General features: G+C 34.0%; 1 protein-coding gene across 1 annotated transcript; it reads left to right on the top strand.

Moving 5' to 3' along the window:
- The first annotated feature begins 3,231 nt into the window (after window positions 1-3,231).
- Window positions 3,232-18,205, top strand: LOC133815272 (uncharacterized). Its single transcript, XM_062248127.1, has 4 exons — window positions 3,232-4,080; window positions 4,180-6,601; window positions 16,935-17,091; window positions 17,890-18,205. The coding sequence occupies exons 1-4, from the start codon at window positions 3,232-3,234 to the stop codon at window positions 18,203-18,205; spliced, it is 3,744 nt and encodes a 1,247-aa protein (XP_062104111.1).
- Window positions 18,206-18,444: the final 239 nt, after the last annotated feature.

An 18,444-nucleotide genomic window follows, 5' to 3' on the forward strand; every position in this document is an offset into this window, starting at 1 on the left:
ATCCAGGAATAAAATAAACATTTTCTAAAACAAGAAATTTATTTTTATCAAACTCTAGACGGGTTGTTCCAACTGCTTTGGTAGAGACGACCGGACCACTAGCAACCATCATAGTCACCTCCTCATCCGCAAGTTCCCTCGAAGAACTAAGAATCTGTAAAGAAAAGCAAACATGGTTAGTGGCACCAGAATCAACAATCCAGGATGATGTATCATCTTCCACTAAACAGGCTTCTAAAACAAGTAAATCATATTTACCTTTCTTCTTTTCTTTTAGGTCTGAGAGATACTTAGGACAGATTCTCTTCCAATGACCCTCAACTTCACAATGAAAGAATGTCCCTCTGGGTTGCTTTTTCTTGGAAGTATTGTTATCTTTGTTCTCCTTACCTTTGGATGACTTTTTAGGCTTCCTTTCATGTTTATCATTTTCCTTATCATGGGATTTCTTTCTCTTCTTATTTTTCCCTTTTGAAGAGGAAGGTTTAGAATCAGCAACATTTGCTTCTTCTACTTTTGAATTACTCTTATTCAGTGATTCAAAAGATTGCAGCTCATTTAATAACTGGGTCATATTATACTCCAACTTGTTCATAAAAAAGTTGGAAGTAAATGTGGAAAAAGCTGGAGTGAGTGATTTAAGTATCAGACTAACTTGAGTTCTCTCATCAATGCTTGCTCCATGAACTTCTGCATCATGCATTGTATTGATCATGTTTAGAACATGTTCTCTAACATAAACTCCTTTCTTCATTTTCATGTTCATATAGGTTCTAGCCTCACGTCTGCATTGATTGAACTGATGTCCAAGCATGGCATGAAGAGACTCCCATATATCATTTGCAGTCTTCATATCTTCATGCTTTTTTCTGAGTACATCACTCATACTAGCAAGCATGTAACACTTAGCCTTGTTGTTGGATAAAATCCAAGCATCATACTTCTCCTAGCAGTTTTGGGAGCAGTGGCAGCAGGGACCTCAGGACATTCCTCAATAAAGACAAACTTGTTGTTCTCATAGATCAAAACAATGTTCATATTTGATTTCTATTTCATAAAATTATCACCAGCACGTTTCTTGTTTGCAAGTAAAGCAGTAATAGAGTTTGAATTCATCATTGTTGAAATAAATAAATAAAACAAAATTGAATTTAGCATATATTATGAATATCAACATTTTTTGGAATAGTAAAAATGATGCATGAATGCAACAAATTTAAATAACACGTAAAAAATAATTATTACTAATTCCGTGATAAATTAATTTAAAAATTAATGGACCAACCTTAGGGTAGGTAAGACTAATCTTAAATTAATTTTAAGACACTTTTCAAATTCATAAGTGAAAACTTAAAATCAACTATTTTCTCTTTTGACTTATGAACAACCAATTGTTTTGTCAAGATTAACTAGTCTGCTCGAAAGTTAAGCTTTGTGAGTATAACCCATTATTTTAGATTAATGACTTAACTCAATAGTGTGTCTTAGGGTCAGTCAAACTTGAAATACATCATCAATCATATTCTATATGGAAGTTAACCTTGAAAAATAACACAATCAGAAACCTTCCTTAGGGGGACGCAAACAAAGGCGCCTCAAGGCCCATTTCATGAAACATCGATGTTAACTAATAATGGAGACCATAAGAGTTATTATTATTACCCCTTATCCCTCTCACTATTTTAGAATATGTGTTTTCTCAAAACATCCTATATTTTTTAATTAATTAAATTAATTTACCAATTGTTATTCTAATAATTACTTATCTCATTAAGCATTTAAATCATTAAACATGATTTAATCATCTTACTAAATATGCCCTTACACAAAGTTTATCAGACATTAGGCTATTGTTCCCGATTTTCTCTCTTCCATGGCGAAGAAGAAGCGTGTGGTCTGAAAGCCTGCACCTCGATTGTCTGAGCATAGATCAAACAGTATTCAGAATAATGAGAAGGAAGAAGCTGGTGGTGTGATGTCTACGAATGGATTAAATTTAATAGCAGAAACTATAATAGATGGGGAAATTGTGCAGGAAGAAACGATAACAGAAGTGATTACTGATGGTGAATCTGAGATTCCTCCTTCTCCGACTTAAGATCGGCGACTGAATAAGAATTGGGCTCGGGTAGTGGAAGAAGAGATGGATGCTAATGAAGGTCAGGAGACTGTCCAGGATTCAGCACGAAAGCATTGGAATTCTTTTGCGAAGGAAAACATGTTTGCTCGTGACCCCCATCTTACATATAAGGAACCTCTGATTAAGAATGGCATCAAGATTGCTCAAGTCGACCCTGAGGAGGTGAAGATCCAAGCTGTGAACTGCAGCTCTGCTGTAATCTGTATGGTACTTGGTGCGAACCCTCCAATGGCGGTGTTTGAGGGATATATTAAGCGAATTTGGGGCCATCTTGGGATTGCGCAGATAGCACGTATGACCATGGGATTAACAATGGTGAAATTTAATGATGAGGCGACTAGAGGTGTGGTTTTAGAGAATGGTGTTCTTCAGTTTGATAGAAAACCAGTTATAGTCAGACCGTGGTCTTCAGATCTAGATGCGGTGAAGTTAATCCGATCTGTTCCATTATGGATTCGACTTCACAATCTAGGTCTTCAATACTGGGGGAACAAATGCCTAAGTGCATTGGTTAGTACTGTTGGGAAGCCTATAATGGTGGATCAGCATACAAGGGATCGCACTAGGATTCAATTTGCTAGGATTCTGGTTGAGATGGATATAACAGATGCACCACCAAGAATGATTCAATTTCTAAATGAAAATGGTCAGTTGATGGAGCAGGGGATAGATTACGAATGGTTACCTGTGAAATGTAAAACGTGTTTGGGTTATGGCCACATTATGGCAGACTGTAGGAAAGGGGAAGTTGAGAAGAAAGTGAGGAATATAGAGAGGAAGGCTCCTATGACTAAACCAGAAGAACTCTCTCAGAATCCTCCCATTTCGATTCCTGTTTCCTCTAAGATGCAACCATCTGGTTCAGGTAAAAAAGATGATCACTCGCTGAGCAATAATGATTGGAAAACTCCTAGAAGAACTGCTGGTTTAAGAATGAAGGAACATGTTCCAGGCTCTACAACAGATCATGACCAAGATGTTGGGCATAGATCTGTGAACATTTTCAGTATTTTGAAGGAAAAGGAGGGATATTTGGAAGAGGTGGTAGAGTGTAGAGAAACAAAGGGTTTTGGTTTATCTTCTACTTAACCATGGATTGTTGTAACATAGGAAGTTGGAATGTTAGGGGATTGAATAATAAAGGTAAGCAAGAATCTGTGTTGGAGTTTTGCAATGTGAATAAAATTGGAGTAGGGGGTCTATTAGAAACTAAGTTAAAAGGGAATAAAGTTCAGGAGTTAATGGATAAAAAATTTGCTAGCTGGGAGTTCTATAATAGTCCTACTGTTGAGGGCAGGTTGTTGATTATATGGAGGAAGAGTTTTGTTCGAGTTATTGTAATAGCTGAATCGTCTCAGCATGTTCACTGTGTGGTTAAAATGGCTGGTCAAGCTAATGCGTTTTGTCTCACATTTGTTTATGGTTTTAATACCATTGAAGATAGGAAGACTCTATGGCAAAGTCTGGTGCAGCTTAATTTTCCTGTTTCACCATGGTTAATTCTTGGGGATTTTAACTCAGTCTTTTATGTTGATGATAGAAATGGAGGGAATCCCATTACGCATAATGAAATGGTTGACTCTAATCATTGGTTAGCTCAATCTAATGTTGAAGCTCTCAAAAGTTTTGGTTCAATTTTCACTTGGACTAACAACCAAGTTGGCTCTAATCGAATCTATTCCAAAATAGATCATGTATTTGTCAATGAGGAGTGGCATGATTTCTTTCCTAACACTGCAGCTCATTTTAGTTGGGAAGTAATTTCAGATCATTGTTCTTGTGTAGTATCAGCTTCAGCAACAGAGGCAATTGGGATTAAACCTTTTCAGTTTTACAATTTCTGGGCTGATCATCACGATTTCAAGTCCATGGTGGAGCAAAGTTGGAAGAGACCGATGACTACTAGAGGACTAAAAGGGGTCTACTTAAAACTTATGAGAGTAAAGCATTGCCTTAAGAAATTTAATCATGAAGTGATTGGAGATATTGGGAAAAGTTATCAGGAAGCGAAAACTTGTTACAGTGAGGCTAAATTTTAGGCGCAATCTCATCCAAGAGACAAGACTTACCAGGATCAAGAAGCAATAGCAGCTGCTAAGTTTGATACTCAAGAGAAGATGTACCATAACTTTCTCAGCCAGAGGAGCAAAATTACTTGGCTGCAGAAAGGAGATTCCAATACCTCTTATTTTCATGCTTGTCTGAAGAAGAGAAAAATGGAAAACAGAATAACAACTTTCATTACAGAACAAGGTATGATTAATGATAATTTTTCTGAAGTTGTGGAGCATTTTCTCAATCATTTCCGTAGCTATATGGGCAGCAATAGTACTGTTAATACCAGGTTGAATATGAGCTGTATTGAACAGGGATCTAAGCTTTCTTTAGATCAGCAACTTGGTTTGCTGAAACCTTTCTCTTATATGGAAATAAAAAAAGCGATTTTTAGTATTCCTGATACTAAATCACTAGGACCCGATGGATTTGGATCTGGTTTTTTCAAGAGTACGTGGTCTGTTATAAGGGGAGAAATCTGTGCTGCAGTTTCTAATTTCTTTGAGACAGGTTTCATGCCACCTGAATTTCATAATACAATGATTTCTCTTATTCCTAAACAAGAGAATCCGGCTAAAGCTATAGATTACATGCATATTGCTTGCTGTACAACGATATACAAGTGCATCTCTAAGCTACTGTGTTCTAGACTTGCAACAGTCCTTCCATTTCTGGTTCATCAAAATCAAGGTGCTTTTGTCCAAGGGAGATCAATTGCTCACAATGTGATGATTCTCCAAGACATCTTGAAGAACTATAGGAGGAAAAACACCTCTCCTCGCTGTACAATCAAGATTGATATCAGTAAGGCATATGATACTGTGGATTGGAATTTTGTTGAAGATCTGCTTAATGCTTTAAACATCCCTGGTAGATTTGTTCAGCTGGTGATGATTTGTATCAAGAGCACATCTTACTCTCTTCTACTGAATGGCAGAATTCAAGGTGGTTTTCAAGGTGCTAAGGGTCTTCGTCAAGGTGATCCCTTATCTCCTTTGATATTTGTTCTGATAATGGATTATCTAATGAGATGTTTTCTTCAAGCTGCCCAAGACTCTAAGTTCAGATATCATCCTCTTTGCAAAAGTTTGAAGTTAATAAACTTATGCTTTGTGGATGACTTGATTCTTCTCAGTAAAGGATCCAAACAGTCCATAAAAGTTCTTAAAGAAGTTTTGGATGGTTTCAGCAATACAACTGGGCTTCATATCAATGTTAGCAAGTCTCAAATATTTTTTGGAGGGGTTGATCCTAGGGAGAAGAGGGAGATCATTAGGGATATTGGTTTGGCTGAAGGTTTCTTCCCTTTAAAATATTTAGGGGTGCCTTTAAGACCAACTAAATGGAAAGCTGAAGATTGTGGGATTATCATTAAAAAAATCAGATTGAGACTTCATACTTGGGGAAGTCGGCACTTGTCTTTTGCTAGCAGAGTTCAATTAATTCATTCAATATTACTTGGTCTTCGAAATTATTGGATGAGCACTTTCATCCTTCCTCAAAGTGTTTCTAAAGAGGTAGAGAAACTTTGTAGAGGTTTCCTTTGGGGAATGAGTGGGAACAAAAGCAGAATCCATGTGGCCTCTTGGGAGAAAGTTTGCCTTCCCAAACCTTATGGTGGTCTCGGGTTTAAAGAAGGGACCAAATGGAATCAAGCTATTCTAGCTAAATACATTTGGGCTATCAATGAGAAGAGAGATTTATTGTGGGTTAAGTGGGTGAATAATGTTTATCTCAAGGGGGTATCCATTTGGTCTTATGAGTTAAAAGTGGACACAAGCTGGTATTGGCGCAAACTTTGTAGATTGAGACATAAGTTTTCCATTTCTGAGATATTGAAGGCAGGTAGCTCGGGTAAGTTCTGTTCTGCTGTTTTATATAACAGTACACTTCCGCCTATTCAAGTTAGCTACCACAGGGCCATTTGGAGTAGTCTCAACTTTCCTAAGCATCGTTTTATACTTTGGCAAGTAGTGAATTCTCAAATGTTAACGAAAGACAACATGAGTAAATTTCACATTGTCTTAGATTCTATTCTTTGCCCTGTTTGTGGAGACCAGCCTGAATCTCATCTTCACTTATTCTTTGACTGTTGCCTATCTCAAAGAGTTGTGGAGCTAGTGTTTAAGTGGCTGGGTTTCAGGGGTTGGCCTTTGGAATTTGATGGCTGGTTAAACTGGATTTCTCTAAAAGCATCTGGCATTGTGAGGCGTATAAGCATAGCAGTAATTGCAGCAACTTGCTACTGTATTTGGTTGAATAGGAATAGATGTGTATTTGAAGGCTATTCCAAATCTGATTCTTTGATTGCTTTAGATGTAAAGAGTATAGTGACTTACAGATTGTTCATTGTTAAAACTAGAAAAATGTCAAGACAAGAGAGAGACTTTATACATAGATTAAAATGTAATTAGTCCTTGTGTTTTTGGTTCTGAGGAGCTTTCTGTTGCTTCTCTTGGAGCGGTTGTAGTGAGCTGAGGGTGTATTTTGCTGGTTGATTAATGAAGTTTTTCTTCTTGATCAAAAAAAAAAAAATATGCCCTTACACTATCTAGTCAATAAATTCTCTAATTATTAAGAATATCATTTGCCTATCTAATAACAATAATTATCAAATAGGTCTTGAAATTAACACTTAAAATCAACTTACTACTTTGTTCTAGATTAATCTAGATTAATTATATGATTCATTTAATGAATATAATCGAAGAGGACGTTCCTAATTCAAACATGTTTCTACTCGATATGAGATGTATGCTTGAATTAGATATACTGTGTGGGTAATATGAATGACATGTTATTAAATACTTTTAATACATTCAAACAATTAAATAAATAACTAAAACAATAAATAAGTAAATAAATGCAAGCCGAGTGTTTTGGGTAATTATAGAAAATAAATAAATAAAAACAAAAACAAGGCATCATATAGAATCTCCATCTCCATCTTTATGGGTCGTCTATTATTTTTATGTCATCTAGCCCATTTTTGAATTATAAATGACTTCAATAATTTTAAACAATCTTTTAAAATATTGAACTTGGCTAATAAAAGCCCAATAGGTCATTTAGGTCCAATTTGAACTTGGGCCACTTAATTCAAAATTTAATTAGAATTTTAAAATTCCAATTAACAATTTGGGCTAAGCCCAAAAATTCAAAAAAACCAATTAATCACTATATCGCTCGGGTTAGGAGCCAAGTAATAATTAGGTTTGCAATTTTAGGGCTCAAGTTGGTGGGGTGACTCAAAGAGCCACCAGCCACCAAACCGTAAAGGCTCAGGCTCAACAAGGCAGCTAGGGGCTCGGCTTGGTACGCAAGGCACCCAAGAGCCTAGCTTCAGGTGCGCACGGCATAGCATGCACGTGCAGGCAGATGAGCAGGCGTGCGGGTAGGTGCACAAGCAGGTGAGAAGACGCATAGGTAGTTGCGGAAGCTACATAGAGGATGCTGCATGGGCTAGGGCATGCTAGTGCTTGGCTGGGCAGGCACAGGCCATGCACAGGGGTTATACGATGTGCGCCAGAGGCATGGCTGGGTGTGCCTGAGGGACTCGCAAGGTGCGCCATGGACACGGTGCAGGGCAACCACGGGGCTGGTGCGACTGGGCAGCCATGAGGCTGGGGTTAGGGTTTGCCAAGAGGGTCTCAACACCCTTTGGGGCTCGGGGCTCGGGGCTCGGGATTACACTTTTTCAATTAATCATCCATTCATCACATATTACGATAATATAAGAATGCATATTATACCCACACAGTAATTAATGCATGCAGAGATTAATAACAGCTCTAATACCAATTGTTGGTAACTAGTTTACCATGTGCGCAGCGAAAAGCACGGGGTGTTGGGCCCAGAAATTTCAAAAAAAAAATTATTTAAACTGACTTTAAATAATCAGATCCATTAACATGCAATACATTAATCATAGAGAAATAAAATGTGAGAATTTACCAATTGAAGAACTACCAAGAATCATCGCTATCTTTTTGTTTCTCCAACGAACATCCAATCCAAAGCAGTTCTTCAAAATACTCAAACCAAGAACTTTTAAGATGTATCTCTACACCTCAAGATGTGTGTGGGCACATAGAGTAATGGTAGGGAAAAATTCCTGATTCACAAGATATTCTCAACACATGAGATCTTGGAATATTAGGTCTGAGGCAGTTTTCAGGGATAGAGAAAATAATACAAACTATTTACTTTCTGTCAAAAGTCTTATATAACTATTTCCATTTGATAGATTTATTAAAGAATTAATTAAATTATTGAAATTCAAAATTCAAATTATAAATCAATTATCAAATAAATAAATAAATAAAATATATATACAAGACCCTTTCTTGGACCTTGTTAAACGCCAACTAGAATGCATGCACCGTAGTTGGCGTGTAACGTATCCCTAATTTCAGGATGTGTTCAAAACACTTTCTTTTAATTATTATTTAATAATTATTTATTTAAAAATATCTAAACCTAATAACTTATTTATCAGCTTATTTAAATAATAAATATCATTTCAAATTGAAATCCAATTTGAATTATCACAAGTATCTTTTTCACATTATTTAAATAAATAAAGTTAATTAATTCAAAATTAATTATCTTAATTATTTAAATGCTTTTTCCGAATACCAAAATAATTTTCAAAAAATATAGTTAATAAATTTATTAATTTCAAATTTTCATTTATTAATTAATTAATTTGTCTCAATTACATATTGGACCTTAAAGATTAAATTTCTTCTAAATATGTCACTTTCTTGATTTTTCCTATTTTCAACTCTTACCTTGAATAGTGTTGATAGAGTTATCTTGGGGGCATATGTACCTATAATTTCAAGCTCCAATAAATGTAGATTATTTATTAAAACTCTTCAATACAATAACCTTAATTTATTAATCTCAATATTATTCCACTAAAAATATGAGATTGCACTCTTGCAATTACAGACATTTATTTATTGTGTACTTTTAAATATATAAAAAGTGTCCATCGATTTAATCACTACATACAATTCAATCTTCTATTAATGGTTCATAATTAAAGTAGGAATTAATCACCGTTTCACCTCTTTAATTATATCTTGTTTCCTTAAGTACCATTAACTTTACTAGTGAAGGTTAATTCATAAACTGATTTATGAATTTGAGCTCAATAATATTTGAGTTCCAAAAGTCAACCCTTAATAGAACCATCATTCAATTCCTATCAGAAAGGTATATATTTCATATTTGTATATTATTTCCCCAACCATTTACATCGATGAGTTCCCAAAACAAAAGATTTCAGTCTGATCATTCTGACAAACCATAACGAGTGAATGAAAGAACTCATATGACATAAACATTAGTGCATAATAAATTCAAGATTAAGGTCTCGTTCATGTATAAATACTTTATACAAAGTACCTCCACTAAGATGTCATACTACATCAATATTCCAGATCTAGATTACATGTATTCATAATACTAGTGAACCATACTTACATTATTTAATCCAAAGATTCCACATAACTTTGTTTTACCACGAACTATTTAAATTTGTTCCCTACATTCTTAATCATCTCGTTCCAATACAAGACTGTAGTCACAATAACGAATTTGGGAATTTTTTGATATTCATATAATATTATTCTAATAATAATAAAAAAAAAATATATGCAAAAATTCATTTCAATTGTTTATTTCACATAACATTGTTCAAAACATGTTTTAAAGGGCACTAATCCCAACACAATGTACACTGGTATTGATGGAGAAGGATATAACTTACTTGTAACTACTTGACATACTGCACGAGACATTTCAAGTGGATAGAGATGTTTATGGGTTGATGTTGGTATTAAATGATCAAATCAAAGGTACGCAGTGGAATATATAGACTCATTTTAATAAATATTAATATCAGACAGGATCATATACATATATAAAAATTAAATCACATACAAATAGATCAGGGGGTACCTCTTCTTGTATATCAAGTGCCCTTGAGCCTTTTTGTATAAATCAACGATCTTCCTATCCAGTGTTCTGAGATCTCACACCCTGATCTTCCAGACAAATCCTCAAACACACAAGGACGTGTGTGGGCACGTAGGATTCAAAATGTTGATTTATGTGACTCCCTAGATGTACTCAACACATGAGATCTAGAGAGTTTTGACAGAGAGAAGGTTTAAAATAGTTTTTAGATTTAGAGAAAACTATTACTTTTGAGAGAGAGTTTGATTATCCATCATTCTTCTGAATATCACGTATATGAGATGTATAAAGATATTTAATCTAATTAAATAATCTTTATTTAATTAAAATATAATCCAAATTAAAACTAATTAGATATTTTCATTTAATTATCTATTTAAAAATAATAATTAAATAATTGATTAAAAAAATTTATTTGAAATTCAAAATTCAAACCCTAGGGATAAAATCCATGATGCTAGGCGCCACACACTGTAGTGTATAGTGTGTGTGTCGCCCAGTCCTATTAGGTTGTCTTAATTTTCTCATTTGTTTATTTAATCTACTTTTAAGACAAGATAATTATTCCAGCATAAATATCAGTTAATTCAAAATTAACTTTATCTTAAAATATCAGTTTTAAATTAAATAAATAAAAATCATATTATAAATAAGATATTTATTATTTTCTCTCTTTATATTAATCCAACCAAGATTGATAGTAATTTTAACCTATAGTTTTTCAAAATAAAAATTATATAGTTAAATAATTTATTAATTCACAATTAATCAATTACCCATAATTATCAAATAATTATTTCCTTGCCCTGGAAAATGTGACAGTCAGTATCCCGTGATCGGTAGGGGGAAAGACCGGGCAAAGCTGTGCAATCCCACATTGCCTGGGAAAGGTCAAGTGTGATGATTCTAAGACTGTGTAGGTATGTGACTATACAATTGAAGATGGCTTAAATGGATTGATGGGTACTACCTATGCCAACAAGATGCATTTCTTTTTGGTAGCCCATCACTTGAGAACTCCAAAGTTAAACGTGCTTGACCCTGGAGTAATCTCATGATGGGTGACCTCCTAGGAAGTTTTCTCAAGAAGTGTGCGAGTGAGGACAAAGCACGTTGGAAAGACTTGCCTTGGTTCGTAGAGCCAATCGTCATTCCAAGAAGCAGCCATTGTAGTGCACCAAAAAAAAATTAGTTATTAAAATTTTTGTGTTTTATTTTATTTAATTGTTAAGTGTTGTGAATTATTTTATTTAAATGTTTGTTTATTTTATTTAATTGTTTGTTTGCTTTATTTGATTGCTGCTTGTTTAAATTAATTGTTTGAATTGTTTGGTAGAATTTTTGTGAAATTATTTGTTAAATGATATTTATTAATTTATTTTAAAAATGTGATTATTTGAGTTATGGTTGAATGCACTAAGGTGCATGGTAGGTAGTGATGCACCCTAGTAATTTAGTGTGTGCAAGTGCATGGTAGCATGATGCACATGTGTAGAATTTTCTACACACCTTGAAGTTGCCTTTTATTGGATTTATTGATTTAATTAAAATAAAAAAAAAAGGGGAAACAATGGGTGTGGACATGTAGCACATAGTGGGAAAGGAAGAGGATTTATTCCATTTATTTTTTTCAAATAAATTAAAAATAAGATGATAAATGTTATTTTGGGTAAGAGGATTATGGACATTCCTTTTGTTGTTAAGTCTTTTATTTATAAATTTTTTTTAGGCTTAATTAGAATAAATAATAAGGGAAATTTACCAATTGTCTTTATTAGGCTATTATGAGTAAATTTGCATAAAAGGGGAATAGAGAAAATAGAGAGCATTTTTGCTCCTGTGGCTGCCAAAGGTTAGAGAGAAGAGAGAGAGAGAGTGGCGAGCTAGAGAGAGAAAGGGAGAGAAGGAAGAAGAGAAAAGAGGAGAAAGAAGGTCTTGGAAGGTGATAGGTATGGTCTCTAGTGTTTGATCCATTTTTTTTTTTAATTTTAAGTCTAAGAATTCTCTCCCCTTCATCTTAAGTTTTATGTTTATGTTCTTCTTCTTCATGTGTTTCAAAAACCCTAGGATATTCAAGGGTGATTATCATTTGGTGTGTGGATCAATTTGTGTTCTTGATTTTACAATCAAGAGAGGTATTAAATCTCTAACCATATTGTTATGATGTTCATGGATTGATGGATATTTTTCATATATATATTGATGCATGGGAAAATAGACCTAGGCGTGGGCATGGGTTTATGTTATTTTAGTTTGATTCTCATGATTGTGTATTCATAATATGTGTAATGAGATGATTATTGAGATGTGGTGTTAATAATATGTTGTTCAAAGTTTTTTCTATGGTTTAATGATAGGTATGTTTTGGCTTAAAGATTTTATGTGAAAGTATATAAGGATTTTAAATTGTGATCAATGAAAAGTGATGATGAGTATTTAAAAATAACATGAAAAATAATTGGTTATTTTGGCTAAATGGATTTCGGCCTAGGGTAATGCTCAAAGGATGATGGTTATTATTATTATTATTTTATGATTAATGTCAATCTAATCTTAGAAACATGATAGGTTGTGGTAAAATCTTAAATGAATTTATGATGATTTTGTATTCTTGGGAATATTTGCATGATAATAATATGTCAAGAGTATATTTAAGACAAGATCAAAGATGATTATTTGTTTATGACTTGTGAGAAAGGTTCAAGGTGTTTGATGAATTAATATATGCTTATGGTAACATTAAAATCATTAAAAGGGCTATAGAAGCATGCTAGGGTTTGTGTTGGAATATTATTACACAAATAAACATGAAAATTTGTGAAATATAATGAAAAGAACGAATTTCATGATTTAATGTGCTTGCTGATTTTTGTGCAAAAATGATGTTGTATGTGATGAGAATAATGTTTTGAGTGCTTAAATAAATTTTGCTAGTGTTTTGATGTTTTAATTAATTAAATGACAAATTTAAGATGCCTTGAAATGATATTTTGTGTAAATAATTGCCTACATAATTTGTTTTAATATTTTTGAGAAAATATGAGTTTTTAAAAAAATAAATATGGTGATTTTGAGGTTAAAAATTAGTTGCTACAATTTTAATAAAATGTGAAGTTGTGTTTTTAAATAAAAGGGAATTTTGTGTATATGTTGAAATAAATCAACACCCTAATGACTATGAGTGTTGATAATAATAGTTATGATTTTATTTATTTTTTATTAAGAAAAATGGTGAAATTATTTTACTTGTGATTTTAAAATAAATTAAATAATGGCTAAAAGTTTGGTTAAGTATTTATAAAAAAAATGATAATTTGATTTTCACATATGAATTTATTTTATTTTAAAATTTTGATCTTAAAAATAACACAAGTAAAAATATATTTTTTTTCAACATCTAAATTAGATTTTTCTCACATTAAATTTATAAATTTGATAATTGAATTATAATGTTATTTTCTAAGTAAACATGTTAAATTATAAGTATTTTACATAATTGTTGGTCATTGTTATTTTATAGAAATTAAAAGTGATTAATGGAATAATTATATTTTTAAAATGGTTGATTAAATTATTATTTTTTATAAAATAAAAATAATGCTTTGGAGGATTAATCAACTTGAGAATTTTAAAGAGATAAATAATGGTAATCAAAACATGTTACAATTTTGTTATTTACACAACGTTCCCACGTATGCATGTCACATGCAATTTCACTTTTACATTCAAAAATGTGTCTTTTATGCAACCATATAGTTTTTATAAAAGGACCATGCGTGTAATATAGGTAGAATATGCATTATTCTTTTATGACTTTATGTGGAAATATGTCTTGTTTGGATGTTGTGAATAACTTTCACCATGTGTGCATGGACCATGCACGCATGAGTTATATGAGTGGGCCAAATAGAGTTTATGTGACGCTAAGGAAGGTTATTTTCATTATGGTATAGGGTCGTTGTGAAGTTGTCATTTTGCTTTGCTTGGACCTGAGGTAAGGAAGTTAGATTGAATTTTGTTTGTTTATGCTATGAATGCTAAGATCGTTTGTATGAATGAGAATGTAATGATTTATGTGTTATGAATTATGAAATGCTTTGTTATAATGATGTGATTGGATTGTATGTCATTTTGAATGTTGTTTGATATGAATGGGTGTTAGCGTGATGAAAGCGACACATTAAAAATGGGTTGCTAAGGATATGAAGACGTAACCTGAGTTACTAACGATATAAAGACGTAGCTCAAAGGGCGGATGCGCCGAGGTTATTCAAGGACCAGAGATCCTGTTTACCTCAAAGGGTGACATGGACAAGTTAGCGGGCCATGTTCACAAGGAATGATGTTTATGATTTGATGTTATGATGATGATGATTTTGCATATGATGCCAATGTTGTTATGATTATGTTTATGTTCATGATGTTGATGCTATGATGTGTGACGATGTATGATGCAATTATGATTTGTTTGATTTACTTGTGTATTGTTTGTACTTCCTTACTAGGCTTTTAGCTCACCCCCTTACTTTCTCTTCCAGGTAGCAAATAGGTTTCTCTATGGCACGCGTGGGGATGTGGGGAGCTTTATCGTCCTGATGTGTATGGCGTGGGGGCATCCTATGGACAAGAAACGATAAGTTTAAAATGCCATTTTCTTTTAATAACGTTATGTTTAATGGGAATTTTTAAATTTATCAATGGGACTTAAACTTTTGGTTGCTTAAGAAGTTTGCATGAAAACTACTATTTTCTTTTTAAACTATTTGGCCCAACTTGCATGTTTTTAGCAAGACCCCACTGGGATTTTATAATAAGTGGTTTTTCTCTTGTAAACCTATGAAAATATGTTTTACAAAGCACTAGATTGAGGCATTTTACAGCCATAGTGACGTGGGGCGTTACAAATGGTATCAGAGTCTTGACCCTACCGGAAGTGTGGCCGACGGGGACGTCGGACCCCTAAGGGAGGGTGATTGTGACAGCCAGTATCCCGTGATCCGTAGGGGAAAAGGCTGGGTAAAGCTGTGCAATCCCACATTGCTTGGGGAAGGTCAGGTGTGATGATTCTGAGACTGTGTAGGTATGGGACTACACAGTTGAAGAGGGCTTAAATTGATTGATGAGTACTACCTATGCCAACAAGATGCATCTTCTTTTTGGTAGCCCATCACTTGAGAACTCCAAAGTTAAGTGTGCTTGACCTAGAATAATCTCATGATGGGTGACCTCCTGGGAAGTTTTCCCAAGAAGCGTGCGAGTGAGGACAAAGCACGTTGGAAAGACTCGTGTTGGCTTGTAGGGCCAGTCATCATTCTAGGAAGCAGCCATAGTGACGTGGGGTGTTACAAAAAATTAATTCCTTTGCAATTTAGTCATTTCTCTTAACAATTCTTTCTTTTGACATTCTTACCCTTGACAGTGTAGGACAGAGGTGATTTAGGGACCATGGACCTATAATATGAAGTTCCAATAAACCAGATTATTAATTAAATTCTTTAATATAATAGTCTTATTTATTAATTCCATGATTACTATACTATAAATATGGAATCGAACTCTAAGTATTTATAGAATTATATTTAAAGAGTTTTCTCTAGTAGTCCATTGATATAATCAATATATGTAGTTTTGTCCTCCATTATTGGTTCGTTAATTAGAGCTGGTCAAAATTACCATTTTACCCTTCTAATTACTTCTTGATCCTTAAGTACCATTAATTCACTAGTGAATAATTAATTTATAATCTAATTAGAGATTTGAGCTCAATAACTATTCAGTTCCAGAATCAACCCTTAAGGGAACCAATATTCAATTCGTTAGGAAAGCATGGATTCCAATATTGTAATTCATGTTCCCAACCATCCATTATATTGAATCTCCTAAACAAAAGTCATTAGCCTCATTATTCTAAGAGACCTTAACGAGTGAATCAAAAGATCCAATAAACATAAACAGGAGTTTATGAATACTAAAGATTTAGACTAATCTACAAATGATCATCTATTATGACAAGAATTAAATCTTTACGTCAAACAGCAAGTTTATAAATATAATTAATTCTCATCGGTCTTGTCATATATAATCTCTATTATATATAGCACCTTTACTAAGATGTCTATCCACATCAGTAGTCTGAATCTAGATTACTTGCATCTCATATGCTTAGCAAACCGTACTAGTAACCATTCATTAAAGATTCCTTACTTTAATATGTTACTGACTATTTTATTCATTATATATGATCTTAATTCTCTCATACTAATACAAGATCATATTCTCATGAATGAATAGGGAATTTTCTCGATATTATTATATAATTAATTCAAACAATAATTATAACATTCAAATATAATAAAATTGTACTTTTATTTAAAACCAATAAAATGTCTTTACATGCTTTTAGGGCATTAATCCTAACTGTTGAAACTTGAGGTTTCGTACACATGCGACAACCAACCGTTTTCACAAGTTTATGCTATACATGATCTTGATGTTTGTGTATTCTTAGGAATAACATAGCAAGAACGGATTGCCCTATGTGGGACTCCAATTAAGAAGAATGTCATATCATATCCCTCTCTTATTGTGTACAAAAAAGATACGAATAAGACTAGTGTTGATCCATCTCTTACCGGTAGCAGTTACAAGCATGTTAATAGTGAGGTGGCACTTTCATTCTAGTTACAGATTTGATGGCTAGTGTTCAACTCGATATCCCTTACTGGAGGTGCCACTGTTGTTTCTGAAACAGTCAACCCAAAAGACTTTAATTACATAACGTATGAGTACGACCCCTATGTGAATGATGATCCAATTGGTATTTACTTTGAAGATAATGACGATGGTTTCGAGAACGATTCAGAGGTGTATTACAGTGTAGATGTGTCAAATGAGGGGCTAGACATTTCGTAAGTCCAACAAGTACAAGGTGAGGTAGGACATCCTCTTGCATAGGCACACCTATCAACTCAAGGACACTGAACACCTGCCACAAGCAGTAGTCATCATGCTAGGACAGAAGATAACACTAGATGGAGAGAACCAATCATTTCAAGAGAAGATCACACTAGATGGAGTGCCCCAATGTTTACAAAAAAAGATATTGAGGCCTCTGGTAAAACACATAGCTCATCATTCGGTACACCGCTTTGAGAATTACACCTTGGGAAGACTTTTGAGGACACGATTGATTTGAAAACCAAAGCATCTCTATATGCAATAAAGAATAATTTCAGTTTGTGGTCAAGAAGTTTGGTGTTGATGTGTGGTATATCACTTGCAAGGATCCTGACTGTGGTTGGAGACTGAGAGGGAAAAACTACCGTTGTCCTCCATGTTTGAGATCACGGTGTACAATAGTGTACATACATGCTCACTAGAAGTGTGACAGAAATATCATTGTCAAGTAGCACCGTGGGTCCCTGAGCACCTAATATAGAAGAAATACGCAGTTGATGGGACCAGCTACATGACAAAAAACATAAGGAGGATATGAAGAAAAAGTGCGGGGTTGATATTAGTTAAGAGAATGCATGGAAATGCATAGAGAAGGCACTTATGTATGTTCAGGGGACACCTGAAGACTCTTATTCTAAGTTACTGTCCTACTTGCACATGTTGCAAAAAAAGAGTCCAGGTATAATTACTAATTTTGTCACAGAAGATGGTTGTTTCCTATATTGTTTCTTTTCCCTTGGAGTTTGCAGAAGGGGATCCAGATCTTGTCGTCCTGTGATATGTGTGGATGGTACATTCTTGAAGACCAAGTACGATGGCCACATGCTATGTGTTGTTGCGTTGGATGCAAATAGTCACTTGTATCCAATTGTGTTCGGGTTGTTCGGGTTGGTGGACAATGAGAACCACAACTTTTGGAAAAATTTCATGACGAAGTTAAAAGAAACCATTGGGGACATTGATGATCTGGCTTTCATATCAGACAAGCATGCTAGCATTAATCATGCTCCTGGGTTGTCTTTCCTCATGTCTACCACGGTGAATGCCACCATTACATCAATATGAAGTAAAAGCTAAGTTCAAGATTGATCACCGTCACAATGAGATGTGGGAAACAACCTATGCTTCGAGGAAGACAAAATTTCAAATTCACTTTGAAAATATAAAGCAAATGGATCCTGTCATTGCTGAATATCTGGAGGGAATTGGTTCTGATAAGTTGTCTCGTTCTTTCTTTCCTTGGAATCGATACAATATAATGACAAGCAACTATGTTGAAAGCTTCAACAACAAAACCAGGGATG

Source organism: Humulus lupulus, chromosome 2 (genome assembly GCF_963169125.1).
Source record: "Humulus lupulus chromosome 2, drHumLupu1.1, whole genome shotgun sequence".
In the NCBI taxonomy this organism is placed as follows: Eukaryota; Viridiplantae; Streptophyta; class Magnoliopsida; order Rosales; family Cannabaceae; genus Humulus; species Humulus lupulus.

What these genes read in the sequence shown, in the direction of transcription:
- LOC133815272 (XM_062248127.1), top strand. Translation starts at nt 3,232, where the DNA reads ATGGATTGTTGTAACATAGGAAGTTGGAATGTTAGGGGATTGAATAAT. An exon ending in TCTACTTAAAACTTATGAGA is followed by an intron (nt 4,081 to 4,179) that starts GTAAAGCATTGC and finishes GCTAAATTTTAG; the next exon opens with GCGCAATCTCATCCAAGAGA. An exon ending in AATGAGGGGCTAGACATTTC is followed by an intron (nt 17,092 to 17,889) that starts GTAAGTCCAACA and finishes TGGAGTTTGCAG; the next exon opens with AAGGGGATCCAGATCTTGTC.